Source organism: Cynara cardunculus, unplaced genomic scaffold (genome assembly GCF_001531365.2).
Source record: "Cynara cardunculus var. scolymus isolate 2C unplaced genomic scaffold, CcrdV1 Un_Scaffold_2556, whole genome shotgun sequence".
Classification (NCBI taxonomy): domain Eukaryota; kingdom Viridiplantae; phylum Streptophyta; class Magnoliopsida; order Asterales; family Asteraceae; genus Cynara; species Cynara cardunculus.
The window spans coordinates 51573-63398 of NW_020201134.1; the positions used below are offsets into that span (position 1 = coordinate 51573).

Here is an 11826-nt window from a genome sequence, read left to right on the forward strand (position 1 = left end):
CTTAATTGGAGGATGAATTTGGCATAAAAATCAAGCAAAACCCCCTTGAAACAACCTTGATTCACCCCTATGAAGCCAAAATCGCCCCTGGTAGTAAGTTTTGGAGATGAGAGTCTATTTTGGGTGAAAATAAAGGTAAATAACAAATATAACCGACTTTTACGAGTTGGGGCTGAGTTGACTCGGCTGAAAACTCGGTTTGACCACTAATCACTAAAAATCGCATAACGTTTCGCTCGGACCTCCATTTTTGACGTGGTTTTCGTTCACGCGTTCGTAAAGAGATAATCTACAACTTACAATAGAAATATTTCAAAAAATATCTTCCAATAAAAGTCAGTTTTTATGTATCCATAACGTAGATATTGATGCTTTTGACCCGTTTCTTTCCAATTGTTTTGCCCCGGGACTCGTACGATGATTCCAACTATTTCATGTATAGTTTATTGCATTCGGGTTTGCTTCCAAATTTTACATTTTGATCACATAAACACGTATAAAGGGGATAATTGCAACGTATTTGCAAAAGTGTATGTTACATTATCGTTACGGGAAAATATGGTACGTGGTCATTAATTTTGATTAAAAGTGTTTTGGAACAGAATGGCCATTTTTATGACGAACCAGAGAAGCTCTGGTTGGTCCTTATTATCGGACCAGAAGGTTATGTTATTGAAATTGAGGAATATGCGAGTTTTTACTAAATGCACTAATTGGACCAAAGGCTCTGCATCTATTTATAAGAGCTTATGTGTCGAAATTGTATTTTAAGAAGTTTTAAGAAAAAGGATGTTATACTTAGTATTTTTCAACTAAAGACAGACCAGAGGGGCTCTGGTCGACTTACACGTTGAACCAGAGGCTCTGGTTGGTCATGTCTGTTGAACTATAAGCTCTAGTTAGTACAACCAGAGGCTTTGGTTGGTCATGTCTGTTGAACTATAAGCTCTAGTTAGTACANTGTCTGTTGAACTATAAGCTCTAGTTAGTACAACCAGAGGCTTTGGTTGGTCATGTCTGTTGAACTATAAGCTCTAGTTAGTACAACCAGAGGCTCTGGTTGAGCATGAACCCTTTTTAACTATTCTTTTATGAAAAATGTTATCTTATTAGTTGGAAGCTTAACTAAAAGAAATTACATGAGCCAGAAGCTCTGGTTAGTACAACCAGAGGCTCTGGTCGAAGAACCATAGACTCCGGTAGACGAACCAGAGACACTCTGGTCCTGTTTCTTGAAATATATTTCAAGTCTAGTTATGGAACCAGAAGCCCGATACAGATTATGAACTTTACTCTTTGCTATATAGAATGAACGATTTAAAATGTTTTGGTGTTTTCACCCTGCATTACATAAGAAGGGAACCTCACTAGACATTCATGTCTAACCCTCATTTTGTGTTTTCAAAATATGTGTGCAGGTAATGATAATAAGGGAAAGAGCATTCTGTGAATTATTTCCCTATGTGTTTAAGCTACATGAAGATCTTATTTAGCCATGTTTGAAGTAGAGATATAGAGATACAAGAGCATGTACTTTTTGGAATTTTTGAGATCTATATTTTAGTCTCTTGTATTATGGACTTATGTGGGAAAACATGTATTCTATGTATGAAATATGTGTTATATGCAATGTATGGATTTTGGGGTGTTACGTGGCTGAAGTTCACCAAGAGATGCCTCGCAAGGCTGAACTTGATGCGGACCTCTTAGCTATCAAATTCAATGCTCAAGAAGTAAAGAGTCATCTCTTGACTCTCCAAGAAGTTGTCTGAGCCAACGCTGAGGCCATTGTTTTTCTCTCCAGCAGGGCTGATGATGCTTAGGCTCTATCTTTTCAGTAGACGGAACTTCTTCAACAGATCCTGGATAATGTCAGTCAACCAGCTCCAGTGATCCTGCCTTCCTTCTCTGCTGATGATCGTGCTCAGCTTAATGAGACGCGTGAAGCAACGACAACTCTAGCCAGTGCTCTGTCAAGGCTAGAGGAAATGATGGTTCTCCAGCATCAGCGCTTGGACGGAGTCTCTGGCTTATACTTCCAAGTCTTAGCCAGAGAGGGGAAGATGAGGTCCAACGTTGTTGGACCATCTTCTGCTGCTGCTCCAGCAATCCTTGCAGCTGAAGCTGAAGCTCCTAGAGTTGAGGCTGAAGTTGCTCATGTAATCCCAACCTCCGATGAAGCTGCTACAACTGAGGGAGTTGATGCCATCCCAAGGGAAGATGATCTTCTCATCACCTCTGCACCCGTTGCTAGTCATGATGATGATGAAGACGAAGATGGCAAACCTGATCTTCCAGACCCTAGAAGTGACCTAGATGGTGATGATGACGACGATGATAAAGATGACTTCACCATCCAGTATCAAAAGCCAACAACCACCACCAAGGGAGTCGTCCTCAGGGATTCTGCATCCCAGGGGGAGCAAAGGGAAGAAGAGTCCGCTCCATCAACAAAACAAGGCCCCAAGTTGAAAGGCAAAGCGGTCGCTGAAAAAGAAAATCTGAAGGTATTTTTCAATATCCCTCAACCCTTATTTGAAGACTCTACCTTTTAGGTAGTAGTAACTTATCTTTTTCAACTTCAGATCTCATCAACTACCTACTGTCGACTGGAGTGGGTTCCTAAAAACCTTGTCTCCAGTGCTCCCACTGACCAGCAGATGGCTCAACTAAAGGAGTCACTCAACCAGACAAGAGTAAAAAATCCCTCTTCGTACCTAGTGGTGGTGAGTTTGACTTCCTGTCAGAAGCTGAAAGACTCGAGGCATTAAGGTCTAAAGAAGAGCTAGAGCTTCAGAGGAAGCAGACTGAAGACAACTTAAAGCTGGCCAAGTCACTAGCTGAGAAGATTCTCTCTAAGAGAAAGTCCAAGAAGAAGGTGAACGCTGTCCAAGCCCATGCTAAACTTCTTTCCATTGCAGAAGCTGAGCATGAGAAGAACCTGAAGCTGGCTGAGAAGGACAAGTGCTGGAGCGAAGCAAAGCTAAAGAAGAGAGTCAGTCCCCACCCGATCATCAACGTCAGCATCAGCGAATGTTCAAAAACTGGTGGAACACTGATCTAAATGCTCATCACCAGGGATAATCTCAATGCCATCACCGAGTACCCTTCCACTTTCGTCGCTATGGATACAACGAATGGCTGGAGATCAGGCAAGCCATTCAACGATCCAAGTCAAGACATAAGCCGATAATCGAAGACATCATCAGCGATCTCATCAAACGGATGTCCAGGTATGTCGCAGTCCCTGACAGGCCTTCTCTGAAGAAAGGTGGAAGGAAGAAGAAAAAGCTCTATAATCCTAATGATGGACCATTCCTAAGGAACAAACATGAAACAAGGTTCTCCTTAGATGAAATTTTGACGGAACATGAGAGTATAGACATTTCTATGTTGAATCTTGACTTGCCAGATAAGGTCCCTATACACCCAACTCTGTGCATTTTAAGCCTGAGTTAGGAGTTATATTCCTTGACTATGAAGATGAAGTCATATTTCAGAGAATGTCAGAGCTACATCTATGTCCAATGGGTCATTTGGTTTACCCTTTACTCTGGATAGATGATAGTATGCATGGAAAAGTCATGGACCTGAAGATACGAAGAGAATGCCTACGTAGAAAGAACCTTGGTGAAGATGTACCTAGTTGCATAGATCTAAGTGTTCTAGATTAGTTTCTCTTTGTAATATTGTTCACTTTTCCTTGTAAATCTATTTACTATGTCTACTTTTAGTAATAAACCTTCTAGTCTGTAAGTTTTAGACATGTACTGAACTACTTGTAATATTTCCAATGATAATAATATAAGTGTTTCTTGTATTTCACTCAAAAAGATCTCTGAAAAAAGTAATAGGGACACAAGTCTATAAGTTCCAGTATTACTTTTTACATTCACTGACAATCTATAAGTCAGTGAATAAGCTTTCGCTTTCAGTTTCAGTTTCTATCATTTTAAGTTTTCTAAAATTTGACTTAAGAAAATTCTTTAGGAAAAGACCGATTCACTGAAAAAGATCCCAAAATAGTAAAAAGGGACATGTACTTTGTATGTAACTTTTCCTTACTATTATTTGAAAGACAACTTTCTTTATGTTGTCTTGTTATCATCGATTATGGGGAAATTGTTGATCATCTCTCTTAGTGATTTGATGATAATCTCTTTTTACTTATATACGAAGTATTTATGTTTCTGTCTTTTTAGTTCCAGCGATCTTCACTAACCCTGTTTAGTGATTGCTGAAGAACTTGTGTTGTAATTCAATCAGCGACAACGATACTTCAAGAAGACAACACTCACACCAAAGAACTTTCAGCCAATGTCGAAGACTGAAACTGAAGATTAGAGACTGGCGAGTACGTGATCTGAACCGGTACTCAGTGATTACAAGCCTGTCAACATATGTGTGAAGACTGCCCAAGCCTCAGCTAATGTTGAAGAGACCTCCAGGTTATTCCAACATTCAACGAACAAAAGAAGCTTGCCAAGCACGATTGTTGTTGTCTTGTCCTTATACACACAAAGGACAAACCTTTACCATTTCTAAATGTTAGTACGGTATGGAGCTGAGTAGTTGACTCTATTACCCACCAACTTTAGGTAATGATGTCTGCTCTTGAATAGGCTTTTTGTAATATTCACTTTAGCAAAGGACAAGTTTTCCCCTTAAGGCTTGACACACACTCTAACCCTACCATATTGCATTAAATGTGCATTTAATGCAATGGGTATAAATAGAAGTGTTTCCTCTCCATGTAGAGTGTGCGCGCCTTCTCCATTACAAAAAGCTTTTTCATCAATACCATTATAATCTACCATCATCTATTTAAAATGTTTTATAAAAGTCTGTCATTTAATTTGCCATTTCAAAGTTCACGTCGTACTTTCAAAAACAAAAATTACTTAAAAATTAAATTTAAAAACATTACCAAGCGATATTTAGAAATTACTTGATATTTTATTTTCTTTCGAAATGAAGTTTGTATTTCATTAAAAAGAGTATACAATAAAACTTATTGATACAAAAATAAAATGATAAGGACACAAAAAGTCAATTCGTTAAAAAAAATGAAAGACGATGAATAGATTATATGATTTTTATATTTTTAGGTATTCGATGTTGATGACATTTCGATTGCCTTGATGAGAGATTTTTAATAATGTATTTTGTTAAAAAAATTATTTGGCTTTATTAGTGATTTTTAATGAATTAAATTAATTAATCAAAATTTATTAAAATTTAAAATGAAAATTATATTAAAAGAGGGCCTAAAATGAAAATGAAAATGAAAATAGTTAGTATTCCTATAACAAGTTGGTATGGAATAAGTCATCAAACAAAAAGTATTTAATAAATAACCCTTCTCCAATTGACTTTTTAAATAGTAAAAAACTACAAATGGAAATGGCTTATGCATTGAAGTCAACTAATTTTTTAAAAATAGAATAAAAAAAAGTTTTAGAAGACGTTTTTGTGATAGGTTTTATCAATGACTTTGTGTGTTTGGTGTGAAGTCATTGTCAAATGACTCAAATCGTTGAGATTGTTTCCATCCAAATGAAAAATGCTTACGTATTGTTGACGACTCAGAAAACATGACGATAAGACTACTAAGTTTATAAATAAAGTTGTTTTCACGCTCATGAAAACAAGAAGAAGCAAACACAAAAATGGAGTTGAAGTTCTTTATGTATGAACTCGTATCTATTTTTCTAAGCCTTTCCCTTGGATTCTTCTCGTTAACAAATTCGAATCCCACCTCTGATCACTTTCTTGATTGCATCTCCCACAGGATTTCGTCCAACTTCTCAAATATTATAATCACTCCTAATGATGCTTCATACTCTACTGTTCTTCAATCCACCATCCAAAACCTCAGATTTGACACCCCTGAAACCCTAAAGCCATCGGCAATAATTAAACCCTTGTCGTATTCCCATGTCCAATCCACAGTCATCTGCAGCGCCAAATCTGGACTTCAAATCCGAATCCGCAGTGGTGGTCATGACTATGAAGGCCTTTCCTTCACCTCCTTTGATCACAGTACCCCTTTCATCCTTCTTGATCTCAACGAACTTCGATCAGTAACCGTTGATGTAGATGATAAAACTGCATGGGTCGAATCTGGAGCAACTCTCGGCGAACTGTCTTATTGGGTGTCTCAAAAAAGTAATCTTCTTGGATTCCCGAATGGGGAGTGCACGTCGGTGGGCGTTGGCGGGCATCTAAGCGGTGGAGGATATGGTGTGATGGCTAGGAAATATGGGTTGTCTGCTGATAATGTAATCGATGCACAGATCGTGAATGTAAATGGGCAAATCCTAGATAGAGATTCGATGGGGGAAGATTTGTTTTGGGCAATTAAGGGAGGTGGGGGAGCTAGTTTTGGTGTTATATTAGCTTGGAAGATCAATCTTGTTTCTGTTCCACCAAAAGTTACAGTTTTCAGTCTTTCTAAGACGCTAGACCAAGCTGCTACTCAGGTTGTTAACAAGTGGCAGTATGTTGGGCACAATCTCAGTGAGGATTTCTTCATTAACTTGATAGTAACTCCGGTCTCGGTGCTAGATCAAGAAGAGAATAAAACAATGCTAGTAACATTCAATGGGTTATTCTTGGGGACGACAGTGGAGCTGATGACAGAAGTCAATGATAGATTTTCTGAACTGGGATTACATGAAACAGATTGCATCGAGATGAGTTGGATCGAATCAGTAGTTTATTATTCAGTTTATTTAAGAGGACAAAGCATCGAAGCTCTCAAAGAAAGGATACCATGGCCTAAAAGTTACTACAAATATAAATCAGACTACGTGAAGAAGCCAATACCAGAAGAAACATTAGAAGAAATCTGGAAACGGTGTCTGGAAGAAAACTTGATTTTAGCCATAGAGCCACACGGTGGAAGGATGAGCAAGATCGATGAAAGTGAGACTCCATACCCACATAGGGAAGGAAATTTGTATATCATACAGTACATCATGAGATGGAATGAAGAAGGGCTAGATGCAGCTGAAAAGAAGGTTGCTTCGGTAAGAATGGTGTATGAGAAGATGACACCATTTGTTTCCAAGAATCCAAGAGAAGCTTATGTGAACTTTAGGGATTTGGATCTGGGTACAAATGGTAATGCGTGTGGTACAAGTTATTTGCAAGCTGCAAGATGGGGGATCACTTATTTTAAGGGCAATTTTAGGAGGTTGGCAATGGTGAAAGGTGTAGTTGATCCAACTAATTTCTTCTGTTACGAACAAAGCATCCCACCTCTTTTTTTTGTCTAGTTCATATATTGGTTGATTAAATTAAAATGAAATAAAAGTAACTGTATTTTAAGTATCCTTATCATTATTTTTCATATTAAATTTAAATTCTTATAAATAACCTATTTATTTTTTGAAAATCCCACATGATCAAGTAACAAGTAATCAAAACAATCAACAACAACAATTAAACTTATTAAATTAAAATGAAATAAAAGTAACTGTATTTTAAGTATCCTTATCATTATTTTTCATATTAAATTTTTAAATTCTTATAAATAACCTATTTATTTTTTGAAAATCCCACATGATCAAGTAACAAGTAATCAAAACAATCAATAACAACAATTTATACTACTTTATAAAACAAATTTGCTCAAAGTCTTAAAAACACCTTAACATGTACAAGGTACTACCCTTTAATACAGAAAGTCTTAAAGTCTTAAAAATGTATAACTTCCTTATGCATTTAGTACTACCCTTAAGCACACATATCTGGCTGGCCCTCTATCGCCTCAAAGTTCCAAACAACGCTCCTCTTTCCAACGCACCTCTGCCCAACGACCGGCTCTCTCTATGGCGCTTTCTCTATCGCGCTCTCTCCCGCACGATTACAGAGATGACGATTCATTCTCCAAGACAACGATTCAGGCGACTTAGAGTGTTTATAAATGATCAAGCACGATTCAGGCGACTTGGAGTGTTTATAAATGATCAAGCACGATTCACGCTCTTGTCACGCGATTCTCAAATCAAGCACGGCACGATTCACGCTCTTGTCACGGATTCAGCCGATTTTGTGGAGGTGAGTTAGTTTATTGCGTTAAGTTAGGGTTTATTTTGTTACATGGTTTTGAGTTAGGTTAGGGTTTACTGGGTCATCTGATTGAGTTAACTTAGGGTTTATTTTGTTACTTGATTTAGTTTGTGTGGAGCGATTCAAGCGATTTTGTGAAGCGATCAAAGTTTTTGCGAATCAAATTTACAGGTTTGTTGCTCCTTGATTTGTTAGGGTATGAGCTGCATTAGTTGGAAGCAGGGACTTTCATCAATCCTTGTGCTTACCGTTGCTCGACAAATCCTTCTGGTAATTGCATATACATAGTTTATTCGATGTTATCCAAGTATTTTTTGACCGTTGGTTCTAACTTAGCCAAGATAAATTTGCTGCTTGAAGTTTTACAGAAATCTTCAACCCACTATAGGGGATTATGTTTCAAAACTTTCAAAGTGTTTAGTTCATCAAAGTTTTTGGGAGTTCATCAAAGTTTTTGGGAGTACATCAAAGAAAATTTTACAGAAATCTTCAACCCACCCAGTGTCGTTATTATTTGACATTGCTATATTGGCTTTGTGAGGATAGAGTCATGCCTGGTTCTTCTTATTGCACATTGCCACATCCATTTTCTTTTGAATTGGTCTTAACCTTTTACCTTTCAAGGTTTACTTTTATGATCAAGGACATTGGATATAGATGTTAGAGAGATCTTTTTAGCTTCCTTTCTACACCCAGATTGTTTCACTCTTCCATGAAATTACATTCTGAAGTGAAGTTGATTCCTCTAGCTATCTTTGTACCAATTGAACTTAGGGGCTGTTTACCTAAATGTTTACCCGGTAAACATTTATCGTCAAGAGTCAACATTATAATTTATTTTACCGGGAAAGATATTAGTACATTAAAATGGTATCATATGCAACAATTTACCCGGTAAGCACTTACACGGGTAAGAGTCGTCACCCTTACTTACTAAGTAAGACTCTCCATTTTCATCCGGTAAGGAAAATTACCCGGTAAGCACTTCCCAAGTAAGCGTTTAGTAAACATCCCCTTAATTATTTTTCTATACACAATACTTCATTCAGATTCTGAAAGATAGCTTACAATTTGCTTTTAATTTTTTGATTTTGAATGGCTTTTGTAACCCAATTGGAACCAGTTTATTCTTGTACTTTTGATTTGTGTATAGATTTGAAGTAATTGATTCAAAGATGTTTAAATTTGCAGTGACTAAATGCAATAGAGCTGAAATTGCTTAACCCTTATCGAGTGATAACAAAAATGGTTTTGATGAAGCGATTATTCATGTTCATATGTATGATATGGATGGATTTAAACTTCTTATACACATTGAGCTTGAGATGGACCTTCATGTTATCAGTAATTCAACCAACCACTGTTTCCTTTTTCATGTTTTTTGATTTCCAATTTGTGATTCATGTTCTCYATGGTTTGGATTGAAGTTGGTGATATATATAAATTATGATCCTTGGCTCTAAATTGTGATTGATTTGATGGTTTTGGATCAATGGCTCCATGTGCATGGCTATATCAATGGATTCATATGGATTTCATTTCCAAAAGATGATGTTATTTTGAACATTCCATTGAACTTCACCAAACTATCTAAGGTTAGATGACATAATATGTTTGTTGGTACTTGTTTCTAGATATAAATCATGATTTATACCTCAGATCTTCAAAGACTTTTGCTATAAAATTCAATCTCTATAGCAAGTTTCACTACAAGCATTTTGTATTATTTTTTATGCCCCCAATAGAGGAATCTGTCCATATCACTGTACAGTTATTTTGTACAAAGAACTATGGAATGAAAGAACGATTTTGAATATTGATGAATGGTTTATTGCAGTTAGTTTGTTTGTGGGCCTTCAGTAAAGAACAGTCTCTTTTGTTGCAGGAAATATTAGTTGGAAGCGTTCCATTCAACAAGAAAAAATTCTCAGGTAAACTTTTATTCATTTAAATGGTAAGAAATTTATTTTTATTTAGGAGTCATCTACCAAACGCTTACTGTCTAAATGAGGAAAAGTTATTTAACAATAGTGTTGGGTATATCATTATACTTATTTATTGATCGTTTCCCTATCTCTGTTCTTGAACAATTAAAGCCAACGATGAAATCTTTTGATGTTATATTGTGGAAATGGGATAAATTTTTCTGCTTTAAGCCATCATTGGGCTTTCAAGAACCCAAGTAATCTTAATCTAAAATCTAGCTATCTTTTTCATAGTATCATATTTTAAGAGGCCCATGTAACACCCCGGTGATGATAGCAATATTCATGATGTTTAATGACATCTTTACCATTTTAAAAGGTCGGTTGTGATATATGAGTTTGATAAACTGTTACTGTCATTTCTTAGTGCCATCGTACTATAGATATTCACATGTTGATGAATAGACATTATTGGTCAAAGTCTCTTCTTTCGGATCTCTCTTCTTCAACATTGCAAAATAAGAGGTTCTCAATGACTAATTTTGGTTTACAAATTACTTTAGAGAGATTGAATTGCATAGGACATATGTTAGATATGTATAATTATAGATGTTTAGTTTTTATATGGTTGGTGTTAGTATGAAAAAGAAGGTTCACACAACTACTATTATACGGTTAGATTCTTTCACCAGGAGTTTCCAATTCAATCTCCTCTTAACAATTGCTGACTTGGTTAATTTTTGATCTGATCTGTTAGTGCTATCTTGCTGGATTTTGGTTTTTTTTTGGGACTACTTTCTCCTAATTTTCCCATCTTCTGGTATGTTGTTCCTGCTACCTGTGTTTACCCATTTGTTGCATCTGCTGGTTTGTGTAGTCGATGATTTTAGATCTAGTTTGAAGTCATTGTACTTCATCTGTTGTTTACTAAGCTGAATTTTGGGTTTTATCAGGTTTTAATCTTCTGGCTGACAAAGAAAGTGTATGCTTCATGGTTGCATCACAACATATCTAATCGAAGCTTGGTTAGGATGAAGGAATTTTGGAGAATGGTTCCTATTTATGGCTGCATTAAATCAGATTTTTATGTAATTCTTTTACTATATTCTTCTTTTAGATTGTTTAGGGAAATATGGACGTAGAAAACTAGATGATGCATGTATAATGAATTTTATGACCCCACTGGTTGTATTATGTTGTAAATATTTGAGTGTATCTTCATGTTACTTTTATATCCCTTTTATTTATCTACGGTTTACCTATATCTATACTACTTTATAAACCAAATTTCATAAAAGTCTTAAATCTGGGAAATAAGAGTTACTGGTATGCTATGCTATACAATAAAGGAAGGTTGCTGGACTTGTGCAATTTTGATCAATCTTAAGGAGGGTCATGTCCTGCTTTTTATTGAGTTTAGATTGTTCCATACTACATCTTATGCATAACCAAATTAAAATCAAACTGTTGTCAAATTTCAACATCAAATGGATTATTGGATTGTTTCTATTATTGTCAAATCAATAATGTTGTGCCTCACAATTTCGAATACAAACCTTTTTCCGTAATCAATATGTCCGCTTACATCTTTTCAAAAAAAAAAATCATCCCGCCGCATTGCACGGGTACACAACTAGTTAAACTTAAATCATATGTATTGATTTTTTATCTCTTTAAGATAAGTTTCTCTCTCTACAATTATGAACATGTAAATCTTATACAATGAGCTCTCTCTTCTACTACAAACATTACAAAGTATTTATATGAATTAACCAAAACAAAGTCTAACTACAATTTCAAACATTTACTTTACACGAATTGTTGA

At 36.0% G+C, this 11826-nt stretch overlaps 1 protein-coding gene across 1 annotated transcript; it reads left to right on the plus strand.

Annotated features, from left to right (window-relative positions):
- Positions 1 to 5669: 5669 nt before the first annotated feature.
- Positions 5670 to 7311, plus strand: LOC112503123 (berberine bridge enzyme-like 27). The gene has a single exon (XM_025107190.1). The coding sequence runs from the start codon at positions 5670 to 5672 to the stop codon at positions 7278 to 7280; it is 1611 nt and encodes a 536-aa protein (XP_024962958.1). The 3' UTR covers positions 7281 to 7311.
- The last annotated feature ends 4515 nt before the right edge of the window (positions 7312 to 11826 follow it).

What these genes read in the sequence shown, in the direction of transcription:
- LOC112503123 (XM_025107190.1), top strand. Translation starts at nt 5,670, where the DNA reads ATGGAGTTGAAGTTCTTTATGTATGAACTCGTATCTATTTTTCTAAGC.